A 20270-nucleotide genomic window follows, 5' to 3' on the forward strand; every position below is an offset into this window, starting at 1 on the left:
TTAGGTGACTAAAAGTGACAATAAGGTGACTAAAAGTCACACTGACTCACCTCGTAGGATCCTCTCCTCGTGGCAGCGCAGAAAGTCCCAGATCCGAACTGTACCATCGTCTGAGCAGGTGGCGAACTTATTGTCAGTCGGAGAGAAACTGTGGACACAAACAAACAAGTCAATAACAACAGACACCTGGTCTTAGTCTCACCTGGTCTCAGACTGTCACCTGGTCACAGACTGTCACCTGGTCACAGACTGTTACCTGGTCACAGACAGTCACCTGGTCTCAGACTGTCACCTGGTCTCAGACTGTCACCTGGTCACAGACTGTCACCTGGTCTCAGACTGTCACCTGGTCACAGACTGTCACCTGGTCTCAGACTGTCACCTGGTCTCAGTCTCACCTGGTCTCAGTCTCACCTGGTCTCACCTCACCTGGTCTCACCTCACCTGGTCTCAGTCTCACCTGGTCTCAGTCGCACCTGGGCAGACTCACCTGGTCTCAGTCTCACCTGGTCTCAGTCTCACCTGGTCTCAGTATCACCTGGTCTCAGACTGTCACCTGGTCTCAGTCTCACCTGGTCTCAGTCTCACCTGGTCTCAGTCTCACCTGGTCAGACTCACCTGGCTTCTCGGATGGCCTCCTTGTGAGCCTGGAACATCTTGACGTTGTTCATGTTGCTCTGCCAGTACTTGACGTATCCTCCGTAATCCGCCGTCAGCATCCACATGTCGTTTTGAGACAAGGTCATGGCTTGCACCGGGCTGTCGTGGGCCTGAAGGAGACGCAGGAGGAGACGCAGGGAGGGTCAGAGAGGAGGAGGAGACGCAGGGAGGGTCAGAGAGAAGGAGGAGAAACAGAGTCAGAGGAGGAGGAACTGTGCTTTATGGTGCAACTCTCATTTGGCCAGTAATCTGCACATAAAACTGGTGTAAACCGTATAACCTTTATAAGAGGCGCGTGGAGGCGCGTGGTGGCACGTGGAGGCGTGTGGAGAGCGTGTGGAGAGTGTGTGGAGAGTGTGTGGAGAGTGTGTGGAGGCGCGTGGAGAGTGTGTGGAGGCATGTGGAGAGTGTGTGGAGAGTGTGTGGAGGCGCGTGGAGAGTGTGTGGAGGCACGTGGAGAGTGTGTGGAGGCGCGTGGAGAGTGTGTGGAGGCACGTGGAGAGTGTGTGGAGGCATGTGGAGAGTGTGTGGAGGCGCGTGGAGAGCGTGTGGAGGCGTGTGGGGAGTGCGTGGAGGCGCGTGGAGAGCGTGTGGAGGCGCGTGGGGAGCGTGTGGAGGGATGTGGAGGCGCGTGGGGAGCGTGTGGAGGGATGTGGAGGCGCGTTGAGAGCGTGTAGAGGCGTGTAGAGAGCGTGTGGAGGCATGTGGAGAGTGTGTGGAGGCATGTGGAGAGTGTGTGGAGGCGCGTGGAGAGCGTGTGGAGGCGTGTGGGGAGCATGTGGAGGGATGTGGAGGCGCGTGGAGAGCGTGTAGAGGTGCGTGGAGGGCATGTGGAGGCGTGTGGGGAGCATGTGGAGGGATGTGGAGGCGCGTGGAGAGCGTGTAGAGGTGCGTGGAGGGCGTGTGGAGGCGCGTGGAGGGTGTGTGGAGGGTGTGTGGAGGCGTGTGGAGGGCGTGTGGAGGCGTGTGGAGGACGTGTGGAGGCGCGTGGAGGGCGTATGGAGGGCGCGTGGAGAGCGCGTGGAGGCATGTGGAGGCGCGTGGAGAGCGTGTGGAGGCGTGTGGAGAGTGTGTGGAGGCATGTGGAGAGTGTGTGGAGAGTGTGTGGAGGCGCGTGGAGAGTGTGTGGAGGCATGTGGAGAGTGTGTGGAGAGTGTGTGGAGGCGCGTGGAGAGTGTGTGGAGGCACGTGGAGAGTGTGTGGAGGCATGTGGAGAGTGTGTGGAGGCGCGTGGAGAGCGTGTGGAGGCGTGTGGGGAGTGCGTGGAGGCGCGTGGAGAGCGTGTGGAGGCGCGTGGGGAGCGTGTGGAGGGATGTGGAGGCGCGTGGGGAGCGTGTGGAGGGATGTGGAGGCGCGTTGAGAGCGTGTAGAGGCGTGTAGAGAGCGTGTGGAGGCATGTGGAGAGTGTGTGGAGGCATGTGGAGAGTGTGTGGAGGCGCGTGGAGAGCGTGTGGAGGCGTGTGGGGAGCATGTGGAGGGATGTGGAGGCGCGTGGAGAGCGTGTAGAGGTGCGTGGAGGGCATGTGGAGGCGTGTGGGGAGCATGTGGAGGGATGTGGAGGCGCGTGGAGAGCGTGTAGAGGTGCGTGGAGGGCGTGTGGAGGCGCGTGGAGGGTGTGTGGAGGGTGTGTGGAGGCGTGTGGAGGGCGTGTGGAGGCGTGTGGAGGACGTGTGGAGGCGCGTGGAGGGCGTATGGAGGGCGCGTGGAGAGCGCGTGGAGGCATGTGGAGGCGCGTGGAGAGCGTGTGGAGGCGTGTGGAGAGTGTGTGGAGGCATGTGGAGAGTGTGTGGAGGCGCGTGGAGAGCGTGTGGAGGAGTGTGGGGGGCGTGTGGAGGGATGTGGAGGCGCGTGGAGAACGTGTAGAGGTGCGTGGAGGGCGTGTGGAGGCGTGTGGGGAGCGTGTGGAAGGATGTGGAGGCGCGTGGAGAGCCACAGGCTGAGAGGGCAGAACCTTACAACACAGAGCTCAAGCTGTGCCCACCAGCTCACAGGGCAAGAAGAAAGAGGAAAAACATGTCCGAAATGCCCTCTCAGCCTGTGGTTACCCCGCTTGGGCTCTCAACAGAGTGAAGAGAACCAAGAAGCAGGACAAAAGGGAAACTGAACAGAGAAGGAAGGGTGTTTCTATCCCTTATGTGTCTGGCCTGTCAGAAAAACTGCAGAGAATTTTTAGACAACACGAAGTCCCTGTTTATTTTAAACCAGGAAACACTTTAAGACAAAAACTGGTTCACCCTAAGGACAAGTTACCGACTCAAAAACAGAGCAATGTAGTTTATTCGATCCAATGCAGTGAAGAAAGCTGTAAAGAACGGTACATAGGTGAGACGAAACAGCCTCTACACAAGAGGCTTTATCAGCACAGAAGAAATACAAGTTCAGGACCTCAGAGTGCCGTGCATCTCCATCTTGAATCCTCAAATCACTCGTTTGAAGACGGTGAGGTGAAGGTTTTAAGCAGGGAGAAAAGATGGTTTGAAAGAGGAGTCAAGGAAGCTATTTTTGTTAAAAAAAGAAAGACCTTCTTTAAACAGAAATGGAGGGCTAAGGTTTAATCTTCCTGTTATTTATAATGGGATACTGAACCCCTGGAAAGGTAGAGGACCAGGACCAGGACATGTAGATGCTAATCAGATACTCAGGGTGGTTGAGCCAGGGTCTCACAAAGACAAAGAGGATTCTAATAGCCCATCAAGATTCTGAATAGGCTAGCTCGGTAGATACAAGGGGGGAGTTTCTGTTGAAACAAACAACTCTTTCTACTTCAGAAAGGCTCCTCCCAATGGGTGGGTCTTACCACAGAACAGTATTAATATCGGAGTTCTCGATCTAAATTCTTTTATTGACAATGACTCTTGGATGAGAGTCGAAACGTCTATTTTTCAAACTGAGTCCAGATGACTAAAACTGAAGTTTTTTCTACTATGGAAAACGCCTGGACGAATGAGGGATTACACCGACACTGTTTATCAACAGAAGTTATACCTTAAAAATCACAAGCTACTAGCTAACACACATTCATGTGTTTTACTAGAGGAACAACTTCCGAACAAGAGCATGTTGAGTATTGGTATTATGGTAGCTGTTTCTGCTGATACTATGTTTGTCAAGTGTATTACTAGTTTGACTGGGCTGTTCCCACACTTGAAGTTTAATGCCTTTAGATACATTTTCACTCTTTAATTTTGCAGATCAATTGGGATCAAAGTCATGTAAAAATCTTCAAAAACTAGCATTCAACAGTCAACTAGAACCATTATAAATCAATCAACTTAGCAGTATCAAAAAGAGAATATGAAAATACTTTACACTACACACAATACATCATATTAACAGCATTAAACACAAGACCATATTTAACAACTGTAGAATACAAATACTATTACAAAATATAAGCTCCAATTAATGAATCCAGCAATTAAACAATATTACTTTGACTTAGTATTTAAAGTACTAAGATGTAAGATGTATAGATGTATGTACTAAGATGTATAAATATGTATATTGCACATTAACTCACCTAAATAAATGCTACATCACACCACAACATAATACAGTTATTTTATTCATATTGTAGCGACCCTAGTCTCTAGTGCGCGTGCGCGGTCTCTGGGGCGGAGCTAAGAGCGGGCTCAGGAGACCAGGTAGTTTCTGATGTTCCTGTTCCATCACCATGGTCACGGCCGACAGTAACCAACTCTGTTCAAGAAATAAAGTGACAACTTGAGAGCACTAAACCAGCATTACTGTCCTGAGCGAGAAGTTACAATATTTACACCCAAACCAAACCAACCACCGGCTGCAAGCGTTAAACTAACACACGGAGCGGCACAAGCGGCGACGCACGCGGCGGCTTAAAACGCTTCATATAAAGTCAGCTCTCTTCCCGGCTGCCGCCTCAATGTTGTTGTTGTTGTTGTTGTTGTTGTTTTATGGCGGTTGGCATCCAAGTGTTGCATTACCGCCAGACTTTATTCCTCAGACTTTGTCGTAGTCCTCAGACTGTCGTAGTCCGTAAAAGTACTCCTTCCATTGCTTTGGTGTTACAAGGCCCATGAGGTCATGATATGTCTTTGTGACTAGAATAGTTGTTGTTGTTGTTGTTGTTGTTGTTGTTGTTGTTTTATGGCGGTTGGCATCCAAGTGTTGCATTACCGCCAGACTTTATTCCTCAGACTTTGTCGTAGTTGTTGTTGTTGTTGTTGTTGTTCCATGGCGGCCGGCATCCGAGCGTTGTTGTTGTTGTTGTTGTTGTTTTATGGCGGTTGGCATCCAAGTGTTGCATTACCGCCAGACTTTATTCCTCAGACTTTGTCGTAGTCCTCAGACTCTGTCGTAGTCCGTAAAAGTACTCCTTCCATTGCTTTGGTGTTGTTGTTGTTGTTGTTGTTGTTGTTGTTTTATGGCGGTTGGCATCCGAGTGTTGCATTACCGCCAGACTTTATTCCTCAGACGTTTCGTAGTCCTCAGACTCTGTCGTAGTCCGTAAAAGTACTCCTCCCATTGCTTTGGCGTTACAAAGCCCATGAGGTCATGATGTGTTTTTGTGACTAGAATAGTTGTTGTGTCAGAGACCAACCGGCTTTATTCCAGGGAGACTCTTCTTCACCTTCCTCGCCCTCTTTGACGGTCGGTGCTTTGGGAAGTACAAAGCCCATGAGCTCCACACTTGGAACCCATTCATATGACATATATACTTGTACCACTGTGTTTATGTGTCATTGTTTTCAAAGCCCATGGGATCAAAGCGGAAAGAATGAACTCGGCTCCACTCCAGGGAGACTCCTCCCCACCCTCCTCGCCCTCCTTGACGTTCGGCGCCCCGGAAGCACAAAGCCCATGAGATCATGGGACGTCTTTGTTGTTTTACAAAGCCCATGAGGTCATGGGACGTCTTTGTCGTTTTATCCCTTAGAAGTCCTTCTTCCATCACTTTGGCGTTTCTAGGCCCATGAAGTCCAAGCGCGTTAGAACATCCTCTTGCTCCTCATCCTCGGCTCAGTCTCCAACACCCCCCACCTCTATAAACGTTTACCCAGCCCTGTGCTACATAAGTAAGCAACCACAGCCTGACACAAACCCTGTGACTGGATCGCCAGAACGTTCCGCAGATTGAACTCCCGCCCATTATTCCGAAACCACAAGGCCAACCCGGCCCTTTCCCTATCATAAGCCTCACAGCAAATCAGCACATGCTCGACAGTCTCTGGCACCCGACAGTGACCACACAGACCGGTCGGATGTTTGCCTATCCTACTTAGTGACCAATTGAGTCCAGTATGGCCAATCCTCATGCGGGCGAAGGCCCTTTCCTCCCACGCGTTCCTGCCCATAGACCCGCAAGGACCCACACTACCCTGTATGTGATAGAGATGCCGTCCAGTAACACAGTGGCTCCAAAATTCCTGCCAAAGGCCGACCACATGACTCTTGATAACAGGCTTGATTTCAGATTTGCTTAACTCAACCGCCACATCAATTGATGGCCGCCGAAGGGAACGTTTAGCCAGTGCATCAGCCATTTCGTTACCATCCACCCCCACATGCGCAGGGACCCAAATGAAGGAAACCCTCACATCCTTCCTGGACAGGGAGAGCATCAGACAGAAGATGCCATTCAACACATCCTGTCTGCAATCCGATTTCCCAGATTTAATGCTTTGCAATGCAGAAAGGCTGTCAGAGGCCACCACAATGCCGCAACACTGCAAAGCAGATTCCGCCCATTCCAACGCCAACCGTATCGCTATAAGTTCCGACGTGAAAACAGAAAGGCGATCTGTCAACCTCTTCTTGACCGCCAGCCCCAGGTCAGGCACAAAATAAGCGGCGCCAGTACGCCCACTCTCAGGATCCCTAGACCCGTCGGTATAAATAAACACATCACCTGAGTGCTTATCGATGAGCGCTTGAACGGCAAACTGCGGTGCCCTCCCAGCGACTCCTCTAAGCTTGCCATGCAAGCTAACATCAACAGGAGCCGGGACAAACTTCCACGGAGCTATAGCAGACAAAGCCACCGACGGGCTCACACGCAGATCACCAACCCCCGCAAGCCGCGCCTTCGCATTTCCTACCTGGCCGAAAATCATACCGCCAGCCTCACTCTGCCCCCCATCAACCCTGAGAAAGTCCCTCACCGGGTGAGAGCTCGTATGACCTTGCACATTCACCCAGTAAGCCAACAGAAGTTCTAGCCTCCGGAGCCGTAACGGCAATTCCCCCAACTCAACCTGCAGCGCCGAGACAGGGGAGGTCCTAAAAGCCCTACAGCAGATGCGCAAGGCCTGGGCTTGCTCCACATCAAGCTTCTTTAAGTTAGTCTCAGCCGCAGACATGTAGGCTATACAGCCATAATCAATAGCCGCCCTCATGACGGCCCGATAAATACCCAGGAGCGACCTTCTGCTGGCCCCCCAGTCCTGGCCGGATAGACAACGAAGCAAGTTATTCACCCTTTTGCATTTACCACTGACCTCATCAATGTGCCGACGCCAACTAAGCCTCTCGTCAAAGGTGACCCCCAAGAACCTCACCTCCCTGACCTGTTCGAGCACCTGCCCATGCAGTCGAAGGGAGACGTCCCTATGTCCATTGAAGAAACAGATCACTTGAGACTTCCGTACGGACAGTTTAAACCCCCACTTCAGGGTCCACTGCTCCACCTGCTGTATTGCCCTTTGCAGTTTCGCCTCGTAAAACCGGAGATTCCTCCCTCTCACCCATAGAGCGCCATCGTCAGCATAAAGGCTCCTCCCAACAGACCCATCCACGTTGTCAAAGATGTCCTTAATCATAACATTGAACAAGATAGGGCTACACACACTCCCCTGCGGGATCCCATTCTCCACCCCATAGACCCCAGAGTAAGCAGCGCCCACTCTGGTTTGGATACGCCGGCCAGACAGAAAGCTCCGGACCCAGTTAAACAGTTTACCCTTCACACCACACTTCCGCAGCTTAATGAGGAGCCCATCCTTCCAAACCATATCGTACGCCTTCTCCACATCAAAGAGCACCGCAATAACCTTTTCTTTCTGAGCCCTGGCCAGCTGGATATCAGATTCCAAACACAACACGGAATCCATGGTGTTCCTGCCCCTACGGAAACCACTCTGGTGCGCGGGAAGCAAACCCTGACTCTCCAAGAAGTAATCCAACCGCTCGGTAACCATGCGCTCCATCGTTTTCCCGAGCTGCGACGTCAAGGCAATCGGCCTATAACTTGAAGGGTCAGACGCTGGCCTACCCGGCTTCAGAACCGGCACCACCGTAGACTGTTTCCACGCAGATGGAACACAACCTGAATCCCAAACACGGTTGAAAAGACCCAGGACTAGCCCAAGCGTGTCATCAGTCAAATGAGAGAGCATGTCATAGCACACCTCATCTTTACCCGGGGCTGTCTGTTTCGCCTTAGAAAGTGCTCTCCTTAGCTCAAACAAACTAAACGGAAGGTCAAGGTCATCATGAGTCGAAGGCTGGTGCCCAATCAGCTCAGAATTCTGGGCCAAAGTACTCTCCCTGTAGTGCCTTTCCGCAGGTGAGAGATTGTCAGAGCTGTGCACCGACACAAAGGTGCTGGCCAACAGTTCAGCTTTGTCAACGTCGCTGACTGCTTCAACACCATTCAGTATTAGGACCGGGGTCCCACGACGGCGCTCAACCCCATGCATCCGCTTAATCATCCCCCAAACATCCCCGAGACGCGTTTCTCTCCCAATTTTGGAACAATACCGCCTCCAATAGGCACTCTTGGCCGTTCTCACAGTTTTCCGCACAACAGCGCGGGCCCTCTTGTAGTCAATGAGGGCACCCTCAGTGTGGGCAACCCTTAGCCGGCGAAACGCCGCATTTCTCGCCCTAACAGCATGACCACATGCTTCAGTCCACCACGGCACCCGCTTCCTATGTCCACTACCACCACTCTTAGGAATCGTGCCTACCGCTGACTGCGTGATGAGCGAGACAATTGCACTATTGAGATCATCCACCTGAGTCAATCCTCCTTCCTGCAGAACCCTAGAACCATCATCAGCTTTCCTCAGGAAAGCCCCCCAGTTCGCCCTTGCCAACTGCCACCTCTGGATCCTCGTCCCCCTGACCACACAGCTCCCAAAGCCAATCACGGTGCGGACTAGATAGTGATCGCTACCAAAAGAAAGATTACCAAGAACCTCCCAACTACAAACACCAGCTAACTCCTTGGACACAAGTGTAAGATCTATTGCACTTTCCGCACCGGTCCCCATATCATAGCGGGTCCCACCCCCATCATTCAGACAAACCAACTCCCTTTGATTGATAAAACCCTCTACCACCTGCCCATACCTATCGGTACCACTACCGCCCCACAAAGCGCTATGCGCATTAAAATCCCCACACCACACGGCCTTTCCCCGAACATCCTTACCGATACTATGTAAGGACTCTAGCGTTAACTCACCACACGGATTATAAAGGTTAACCACAGTAACAGCTTCACCACCCAGCCAGACCCTCACCGCCAGGGCCTCCGGCGCTTTACTCACACTGACAACAACGTAATTTAGGTCATCTCGGACAAACACAGCCACACCTCCGCCTCTACCCTGCTCCCTATCATTCCTAACACACACATACCCTTGTATCCCAAAACCCCACCTAGGTCGTAACCAAGTCTCCTGCACGCACATAACGTGAGGCTTGTTCAACAAGGTAGAGACAAAATGCTTAAATTCCTGGCCATTAGCACGAAGACTACGCGCATTCCATTGCAAGACAACCACCGCCATTATGAGCCCCCGGAACCTGACGGCGCATCGGGAGCCCCCCCACTCCCACTGCCAGAATGGGGCAGGGCGCCCTCCCGCAGCGCATCCTCTATCTCCGTCCACTCGGGACCCCCAGCTCCAAAGTACTTCCCTGCAGCCTTAGCGATGATCTTAGTCTTTTCGGATCTCTTCTTGGTTTGCCCAGTACAGTTAATCACTTCCACTATAAAGAGGAAGAAATCTTTCCTCTTCACAACCAGTACATCCTCCGCACCCACAGGGCCTCTGCCCGTGGAAGCCACACTCACGGGCATCCCAGTGGGGACCTCCCCCTGGCTGCGGGCAACGCTGCCCCCTCCCCTGTCGCCTAGGACACCAGCAGCACTGGCAGCCCCCACTGCATCCACCGTCACCTGACTACCAGACACCTTCTTGACCGCATCCGCGTAGGATATGCCTTGAGAGGCTCTAACTTTTTGCACCTCCGCAGCCCTCTTGCTGAACACGCATCCCCCGTAGGCAGAGCTATGCTCTCCCCCACAGTTACAGCACTTGAGTTTTGCTCCGTCGTCACACTTCCCATACTCGTGGTCTCCTGCACATTTACCACACTTCTGCTTCCCTCTACAGACCGCTGCAATATGCCCAAAGCGCTGGCACTTGAAGCAACGCAGGGGCGGCAGAACATATGGGCGTACGCCATAGCGCATGTACCCAACGCACACCACACGAGGCAGGATCCCACCTTCAAATCTAATCATTATCGACAGGCTGTCACACCTTACCCCATCCCGGGTCATCTTCAACCGCCTAGCATCCACCACCTTAGCTCCAGTCAAATTCTCCTTTATGTCATCCACAGATGTCGTCGTAGGGACGCCTACTATAACTCCCCTGACCGTGCCTCTTACAGCATCAGACACAAGAATGTCCTTCCCCCCCAGACACTTAGCTTCAATCGCCTTCCTTTGCTGAGCCACGTCCTTGCACACAACCAGCAGCGAGCCATCCCTAAGGACACTCGCATGCTTGACCACTCCCACAGCTACAGTCAGGCTCCTTGTCAACGCCATCGGATCCCACCCCTTAAAGGACGCATTATCCTGCGCGAGCTTTATGAACACCTTACACTCTGAACTCACATCCCCGACATCTGCAACCCCCCCGCCCTGCTCCTCACTGAGAGAGCCCTCCATAGACGAGCAAGAAGACGCCCTACGCTGCACAGGATCAGTGGCTCCAGGGGAGTCCTCCCCGCTGTTCATATCGTCACCGACCAGGTCACGCTTCCTCTTCTTCTTCCCCATCATACGGACCGAGGCGTTCCTCTATGTTGTCGTAATATCCAAACTGTTGTCGTTGTAGTTTTTTATGGCAGTTGGCATCCAAGTGCACGAGGTATTGTTCGTTGTTTTACAAAGCCCATGAGGTCATGATATGTCTTTGTGACTAGAATAGTTGTTGTTGTTTCAGAGACCAACCGGCTTTATTCCAGGGAGACTCCTCATCATCTTCCTCTCCTTCCCCGACGTTCGGTGCTTCCACCGTACAGCTTTATTCTTCAGGCTTCATTCTATAGGCAATAATATGTCCACTGATGTCGCCGCTTGGTAGCCGTGCGTCTTCGAGACAGGGCGAGGACAGGAGACCACCCCCACCCCCATCTCGTCACTCTGATCACTCTGACTCCCCAAAAGCAGACCCCCATCACTCCGACTCCCATTTAGCGCCTTTAGCCTGTTTTCTATATCTGCCCAATCAAGCTCCTTTGTTCCAAGGAATCTCCCTGCAGCTTTAGCAATGATCCTGATCCTTTCACTTCTGCTTTGAGTCTGAGCAGCACAGTTTACAACATCCACCATAAAGAGTACAAAAACCTCTCTATCCACAACCAGGGTATTCTCATTAATTCTGGAACCTGCACACTTGGGACCTCCACTCTTGAAACCTTCACACTTCTTGGGAGCCACGCTGGCCTCTCTCATTTCGCCCTGGCTGGGAGCAGCGCTGGCTCCTCTCTCTGTATTTACTCTAAACTCGTTACTTGAAACTTTCTTGACTGCATCTGCATAGGATATACCTTGAGAGACCTTTATTTTCTGCACCTCAGCAGCTCTTTTGCTAAACCTGCATCCCCCGTAGGCAGAGCTATGTTCTTCCCCACAGTTACAGCACTTCAGTTTTGCACCCACGTCACACTTCCCATACTCATGATCTCCTGCACATTTACCACACCTTTGCCTCCCTCTACAGACCGCTGCAATATGCCCAAAGCGCTGGCACTTAAAGCAACGCAGGGGCGGCGGAACATATGGCCAGACGCTATAGCACATGTACCCAATGAACACCTTACTAGGCAGGCACCTCCCTTCAAGTGTTACCATTACCGACAAGCTGTCACATCTTACCCCAAACCGGGTCACCTTCAAACGCCTAGCGTCCACCACCGTAACTCCCGTCAAATTCTCCTTAACTTCATCCACAGACGTCGCCGTAGGGACACCTACGATAACTCCTCTGACCGTGTTTCTTTCAGCATTAGACACAAGAATGTCCTTTCCACCCAGACGTTTAGTTCCAATCGCCTTCCGTTGCTGAGCCGCGTCCTTGCACACTACCAGCAGCGAGCCATCTCTAAGGACACTCGCACTCTTGATCACTCCCACAGCTACAGTTAGGCTCTTTGACAATGCCACTGAATTCCACTCCTTAAAGGATGCACTATCCTGTGCAAGCTTTATGATCACCTTACAGTCTCTGCTCTCACCCCGGACATCAATAGCTTCAGCCTCATCCTGCTGCTCATTCCCAGAACCCTCGGACGAGCTAAGGGACTTTTTACGTTTCCGGGCACGTACAGGCAGAAAAGGCTGCTCCTCCACGCCGTCCAGAACGTCTTCCATCCCCGATCCACTCTCCTCCGCTATCTCCCGTCTCTCCAGACCGGGTGTTGAGCAAGGTCCCCTCACAGTTACACCCAAACCAAACCAACCACCGGCTGCAAGCGTTAAACTAACACACGGAGCGGCACAAGCGGCGACGCACGCGGCGGCTTAAAACGCTTCATATAAAGTCAGCTCTCTTCCCGGCTGCCGCCTCAATGTTCTGTCTCTCGCGTCTTTAAACTCATTTCGCCGGCTTCAACTTCTGCCGCGGGGAAGACGCGCGCGTCGCTGATGGCTCCGGACGCGCCATTGACAGCGATGTCAGTGTTTATGTCTTTTCTAGCGCGAATTTCGCGATCTATGGAAGGTTTAAGATGGTTTAGATTCTAGAACGTAAAGGATATAGAATGTGAGTGGTAGATTTTTAGAGTCCTGAACCGAATCACCGGGGTTTCGTTTTGTTTGGACCTGAACCGAAACGTTTTTACAAGTCCGGATCCGGTCCGTCGTAGCGGTACGCATCCCTAGTGTGGAGGCATGTGGAGGCATGTGGAGGCGAGTGGAAGGTGAGTGGAGGGTGTGTGGAGGGTGTGTGGAGGACGCGTGAAGGACGCGTGGAGGCGTGTGGAGAGCGTGGGGAGGCGTGTGGAGGCGTGTGGAGGGAGTGTGGAGGCGTGTGAAGGGCGTGTGGAGGCGTGTGGAGGGCGTGTGGAGGACTTGTGGAGAGCGTGGGGAGGCGTGTGGAGGCGTGTGGAGGGCGTGTGGAGGCGTGTGAAGGGCGTGTGGAGGCGTGTGGAGGGCGTGTGGAGGACGTGTGGAGGCGTGTGGAGAGCGTGTGGAGGGATGTGGAGGCGCGTGGAGAGCGCGTGGAGGGCGTGTGGAGAACGTGGGGAGGCGTGTGGAGGGCGTGTGGAGGCGTGTGGAAGCATGTGGAGGCGAGTGGAGGGCGTGTGGACGACGCGTGGAGGGCGTTACCTGCAGGATGGTCTCAAAGTTTGAAGGTGAGTCCACTCCACAGAGTGAACTCTCCACTGGAGGCTCCTGTGACCAGACGACGACCCTCAGGGGTCCACTGCAGAGACAGGAGCAATCAGGGTCAGACAGGAGCAGACAGGAGCAGAGAGGAGAGGAGCAGAGAGGAGCAGGAGCAGAGAGGAGCAGAGAGAGAGGAGCAGGCAGGAGCAGGAGCAGGAGCAGAGAGGAGCAGAGAGAGAGAGGTGCAGGAGCAGGCAGGAGCAGAGAGGAGCAGAGAGAGAGGTGCAGGAGCAGGCAGGAGCAGAGAGAGAGGAGCAGGAGCAGAGAGGAGCAGAGAGAGAGGTGCAGGAGCAGGCAGGAGCAGAGAGAGAAGTGCAGGCGCAGAGAGGAGCAGGAGCAGAGAGGAGCAGACTCACCCTGATGACAAACACTGGACACTTAACTTTGTTGGTGGACGTTCTGACAAATTTGGTGGTGACGGCGTTCATGGGGTTACTGAGAATGCCCAGTGGAGGCACCAGCTGCAGAGGGCGGGGCAGAGGGCGGAGACATAATTATAACACAGGGTTACTGAGCATGCTCAGAGGAGGCACCAGCTGCAGAGGGTGGGGCAGAGGGCGGAGACATAATTATAACACAGGGTTACTGAGCATGCTCACAGGAGGCACCAGCTGCAGAGGGCGGGGCAGAGGGCGGAGACATAATTATAACACAGGATTACTGAGCATGCCCAGAGGAGGCACCAGCTGCAGAGGGCGGGGCAGAGGGCGGAGACATAATTATAACATAATTATGTGCTGAGTGAAATGGGGGATGAGAGCGGTGAGGACATGCGGCCTGTGGCACATGTGCTGTGCCTGAACCACTGCACCACTGGCACATGGCCTAATATCATCTCTATTTATCACAAACTATTATTTACACACGTCAGACATGAATATAACAAACTGTCTCAACAGCAGACGAAAACGCAACTAAAAGAGACGAAAACGCAACTAAAAGAGACGAAAACGCAACTAAAGGAGACGAAAACGCAACTAAAGGAGACAAACGCAACTAAAAGAGACAAAGACGCAACAAAAAGAGACAAAGACGCAATAAAAGAGACAAAAACCAACTAAGAGACAGAAACGCAACTAAAAGAGACAAAGACGCAACAAAAGAGACAAAAAACAACTAAGAGACAGAAACGCAACTAAAAGAGACAAAGACGCAACTAAAAGAGACAAAGACCAACTAAGAGACAGAAACGCGACTAAAAGAGACAAAGAAGCAACAAAAGAGACAAAAACCAACTAAGAGACAAAAACGCAACTAAAAGAGACAAAGACGCAACTAAAAGAGACGAAAAACGCAACTAAAAGAGACAAAGACGCAATTAGAAGAGACAAAGACGCAACAAAAAGAGACGAAAACGCAACTAAGAGACGAAAACGCAACTAAAAGAGACAAAGACGCAACAAAAGAGACAGAAACGCAACTAAAAGAGACAAAGACGCAACTAAAAGAGACGAAGACGCAACAAAATTAGACGAAAACGCAACTAAAAGAGACAAAAACGCAACTAAAAGAGACAAAGACGCAACAAAAGAGACAAAAACCAACTAAGAGACAAAAACCAACTAAGAGAGAAAGACGCAACTAAAAGAGACAAAGACGCAACTATAAGAGACGAAAACGCAACTAAAAGAGACAGAAACGAAACTGAAAGAGACAAAGACGCAACTAACAGAGACAAAAATGCAACTAAGACAGACAAAGATGACTAAACGTGTGTGACACTCACGTCGTTGTAGCAGGCGGCGTCCGACTGGATCGCTCTCTGGTCTTTCTGATCGCGTTGCCAAAGGCGGTTCTGCAAAGAGAGTTTAGAGAGTTTAGAGTCAGACCTTTGAGATTTACCAAATCACAATGTGTTCACTTCAGATCTGTGTTAGCAACAGAACCTGCTGATGGACGGACTAGAACCTGCTGATGGACGGACCAGAACCCTGCTGGTGGACGGACTAGAACCTGCTGATGGACGTACTAGAACCTGCTGACGGACCAGAACCTGCTGATGGACGGACCAGAACCTGCTGATGGACAGACCAGATCCTGCTGATGGACGGACCAGATCCTGCTGATGGACGGACCAGAACCTGCTGATGGACGGACTAGAACCTGCTGATGGACGGACTAGAACCTGCTGATGGACAGACAAGAACCTGCAGATGGACGGACCAGAACCTGCTGACGGACCAGAACCTGCTGATGGACGGACTAGAACCTGTTGATGGACGGACTAGAACCTGCTGATGGACGGACCAGAACCTGCTGATGGACAGACCAGATCCTGCTGATGGACGGACCAGATCCTGCTGATGGACGGACCAGAACCTGCTGATGGACGGACTAGAACCTGCTGATGGACGGACTAGAACCTGCTGATGGACGGACAAGAACCTGCAGATGGACGAACCAGAACCTGCTGACGGACCAGAACCTGCTGATGGACGGACTAGAACCTGCTGATGGACGGACTAGAACCTGCTGATGGACGGACAAGAACCTGCAGATGGACGGACTAGAACCTGCTGATGGACGGACTAGAACCTGCTGATGGACGGACAAGAACCTGCAGATGGACGGACCAGAACCTGCTGACGGACCAGAACCTGCTGATGGACGGACTAGAACCTGTTGATGGACGGATCAGAACCTGCTGATGGACGGACCAGAACCTGGTGATGGACGGACTAGAACCTGCTGATGGACTGACCAGAACCTGCTGATGGACGGACTAGAACCTGGTGATGGACGGACTAGAACCTGCTGATGGACGGACCAGAACCTGCTGATGGACTGACCAGAACCTGCTGATGGACGGACTAGAACCTGGTGATGGACGGACTAGAACCTGCTGATGGACGGACCAGAACCTGCTGATGGACGGACCAGAACCTGCTGATGAACGGACCAGAACCTGCTGATGGACGGACTAGAACCTGCTCTGAGTACCCATTGACAGATGGTCAGGATGGTCTTACCTCTAAGTACCTGATAACAGATGGTTCGATGGTCTTAGCTCCTGATGAAAGATGGTTCGATGGTCTTACCTCTAAGTACCTGATGACAGACGGGTTGTAGTCGATGGTCTTGCGATTGACGGCCTTCCTCATGCGTTTGCCGTCGAAGGTGAGCTGTTGCATGGCCTGCTGCTGAGCGAAGTCGGGTCGTTTGTAGAAAACCTGTCGCTGCGCCTGGTGCTGGAAGCACGGCATGTGGAAAAAACGCTGCGGCGAGCCCAGCTCCGCCGCCATGACTGCGATGGTCAAGGGTCAGAGGTCAGAAGACTGGGTCACGTCCTGGTGCCACTCAGGACTGGAAAACAGAGAGAACACGACTATCATGAAACCACTTACTGACACAACACTGCAACACCAGAGATGCCCCCTACTGACACAACACTGCAACACCAGAGATGCCCCCTACAGACACAACACTGCAACACCAGAGATGCCCCCTACTGACACAACACTGTAACACCAGAGATGCCCCCTATTGACACAACACTGCAACACCAGAGATGTCCCCTACTGACACAACACTGCAACACCAGAGATGCCCCCTACTGACACAACACTGCAACACCAGAGATGCCCCCTACTGACACAACACTGACACCAGAGATGCCCCCTACTGACACAACACTGCAACACCAGGGATGCCCCCTACTGACACAACACTGCAACACCAGAGATGCCCCCTACTGACACAACACTGCAACACCAGAGATGCCCCCTACTGACACAACACTGCAACACCAGAGATGCCCCCTACAGACACAACACTGCAACACCAGAGATGCCCCCTACTGACACAACACTGCAACACCAGAGATGCCCCCTACTGACACAACACTGCAACACCAGAGATGCCCCCTACTGACACAACACTGCAACACCAGAGATGCCCCCTACAGACACAACACTGCAACACCAGAGATGCCCCCTACTGACACAACACTGCAACACCAGAGATGCCCCCTACTGACACAACACTGCAACACCAGAGATGCCCCCTTCTGACACAACACTGCAACACCAGAGATGCCCCCTACTGACACAACACTGCAACACCAGAGATGCCCCCTACAGACACAACACTGCAACACCAGAGATGCCCCCTACTGACACAACACTGCAACACCAGCGATGCCCCCTTCTGACACAACACTGCAACACCAGAGATGCCCCCTACTGACACAACACTGCAACACCAGAGATGCCCCTACTGACACAACACTGCAACACCAGAGATGCCCCTACTGACAGTGTCACTTCAAACACAGGACGTTTATTTCTGCGTGTTTGGTTGGCGTGTGGGACAGTTTCATCACGGCTGTAACATGTGTTTAAGGGTGTGGCACAGGATGAAAGAGCATCTGAACCGAGCGCCCGTGTTGTATCTCCTCATGAATGTACTTCAGTAGTTACTCCTAGTAGTACCACAACAGTATGTGAGGAATATGTCTGTGTGCCAGTCCCTGTGGCAGTCCGTGTGTCAGTCCGTGTGGCAGTCCCTGTGTCAGTCTGTGTGGCAGTCCCTGTGCCAGTCCCTGTGGCAGTCCGTGTGCCAGTCCCTGTGCCAGTCCGTGTGGCAGTCCGTGAGGCAGTCCCTGTGGCAGTCCGTGTTCCAGTCCCTGTGGCAGTCCGTGTGCCAGTCCCTGTGCCAGTCCGTGTGGCAGTCCCTGTGGCAATCCGTGTGCCAGTCTCGTTATCTGCATCTCCCGGGACCGGGACCAGGACCGGGACCAGGACAAGGACCAAGACCAGGACCAAGACCTGGTCCAAGACCAGGACCAGGTCTCTGGGCAGTGTAAATTGTATCATCTGGACTCTGTTTTTAGAAAAACAAAACCTTTCAACTCTCTTCCAAGAGTCATTCTCAATCTGAGAATCGAATCCGGGAACTCAGATATTCATCCATCTCTGAGTAAGCTCCGCCTCCTGATAAACGGTGTTTTTGGTTTCACTTGAAATTATTGTCCCTGGCTCTCTCTCCCTCCTCACTGAGGACCTGATTAGCATCAGAATCCTCTGGGTGTCGACCTCTCCAGGGTTTCAAGACACTATTATATACCACCGGAAGGTTGAGTATTAAACCCCCGGTTTCAGTTGAAGGACGGACTCACCTGACTCCTGGACCAATGAGGGATTACACCACCTCACAACTGAGCTAAAGACGGGAAATAATCTGGCACACAACACCGGACGACTTTCTGATGATCCTGATGCACTTTACAGTTTACAATGATGAATAGAACCTAACACCACCGACCACGGGGTTTTGGGTTCTAATCCAGCCACTGAACAAGAAAAACATGCACAATAAAGCAACGAGGTCTGAACATGTGAAGGTCTAAGGTCACATCAAGTGTCCAGTTTTCACCTCATTTATCACACTTTGAGTCACATCTAGTTTAGTCAAAAACTGAAGCAGAAATCTTCTGTAAAGTGTTTGTGTCTAATATTTGGAGAAAATGAAGACATTTAAACCTGCTCTGTCCATTTGTCACATTTAAACACCCCAAATGTGAGACATTTGGACATTAAACTCACACTCTGCTTTTATAAAGGTCCAGATTAAACTCACGCTGTTTTTACAAAGGTCCAGATTAAACTCACGCTCTGCTTTTACAAAGGTCCAGATTAAACTCACACTCTGCTTTTACAAAGGTCCAGATTAAACTCACCCGTTTTTTAAAAAGGTCCAGATTAAACTCACCCTCTGCTTTTACAAAGGTCCAAATTAAACTCACGCTCTGCTTTTACAAAGGTCCAGATGAAACTCACGCTCTGCTTTTACAATGGTCCAGATGAAACTCACGCTCTGCTTTTACAAAAGGTAAACTGACTGAGACGTTTGAGTTTCTCTGGACAAACAAATGTTCAGACGTGTTGAACATGAACTTGTTTGTCTTTTATGTAAAGACAATGTTTAGTCCAAACTGAATTGTAGGAATAAAACATTCATCGCAGTCTAGTGTTCAACCCACACATTTCACTCACTTTAATTTAATTTTAAAAAAAGGCTGCAATTAACTCAATGTCAATTCATTCAGGGAATATTCCTAAAACCCATGAAAATCACACAAAATAAGATTTAAACTTAAGACTGTTTTAATGAAAACATTTAGTCGTAAACAGAATCATAGAATCATGTTCTAAATCAAAATGTGATTTTATTACTCAAGTTTTAACAATGACTGTAATAATAATACACCCTATAAGTCCTGAGGTCAAAGGTGCGTCTGCATTTGACCCGCCACGTCTGGATAAACTTCAGGGCCGGCGCTCGGGACAGTGCTGGCGGTCTAGTGGAAGAAGAGCGGGTCAAATGCAGAAGTCTTATTCCCTTCAGGAGTAAACTGTTGATGGTTTCTCTCTTTTACAGAGGTCCAGATGAAACTCACGCTCTGCTTTTACAAAGGTCCAGATGAAACTCACGCTCTGCTTTTACAAAGGTTAAACTGACTGAGACGTTTGAGTTTCTCTGGAAAAACAAATGTTCAGACGTGTTGAACATGAACTCGTTTGTCTTTTACCGTTTTTTACTATAAAGACAATGTTTAGTCCAAACTGAACTGTAGGAATAAAACATTCATCGCAGTCTAGTGTTCAACCCACACATTTCACTCACTTTAATTTAAAAAAAAGGCTGCAATTAACTCTAGCTGTCAATCAATTCATTCAGGGAATATTCCTAAAACCCATGAAAATCACCAAATAAGATTTAAACTTAAGACTGTTTTGATGAAAACATTTAGTCGTAAACAGAATCATAGAATCATGTTCTAAATCAAAATGTGATTTTATTACTCAAGTTTTAACAACGACTGTAACAATAATACACCCTATAAGTCCTGAGGTCAAAAGGTGTGTCTGCATTTGACCCGCCCCGTCTCTGGATAAACCTCAGGGCCGGCGTTCGGGACAGGGGCCAGCGCTCGGGA

At 51.2% G+C, this 20270-nt stretch overlaps 2 protein-coding genes across 2 annotated transcripts in view; one reads left to right on the forward strand and one right to left on the reverse strand.

The window, feature by feature from the left end:
• The window catches only part of LOC140371002 (pre-mRNA 3' end processing protein WDR33-like), a 21842-nt gene continuing 1572 nt past the window's right edge, over positions 1–20270 (reverse strand). Inside the window, 8 exon segments of the mRNA XM_072458279.1 lie at positions 1–8; positions 51–148; positions 619–770; positions 13274–13294; positions 13296–13370; positions 13690–13794; positions 15060–15128; positions 16372–16636. Coding sequence (XP_072314380.1) covers positions 1–8; positions 51–148; positions 619–770; positions 13274–13294; positions 13296–13370; positions 13690–13794; positions 15060–15128; positions 16372–16575 — 732 coding nt within the window. The 5' untranslated portion in view covers positions 16576–16636.
• LOC140371003 (uncharacterized) overlaps positions 17784–20270 on the forward strand; it is an 11842-nt gene continuing 9355 nt past the window's right edge. The window contains exon 1 of the mRNA XM_072458280.1: positions 17784–18025. Coding sequence (XP_072314381.1) covers positions 17784–18025 — 242 coding nt within the window. The remainder of the gene's footprint in view (positions 18026–20270) is intronic.

Source organism: Eucyclogobius newberryi, unplaced genomic scaffold (assembly GCF_026437365.1).
Source record: "Eucyclogobius newberryi isolate DKJ021-1_F unplaced genomic scaffold, fEucNew1.0.hap1 SCAF_21, whole genome shotgun sequence".
NCBI classification, from domain to species: domain Eukaryota; kingdom Metazoa; phylum Chordata; class Actinopteri; order Gobiiformes; family Gobiidae; genus Eucyclogobius; species Eucyclogobius newberryi.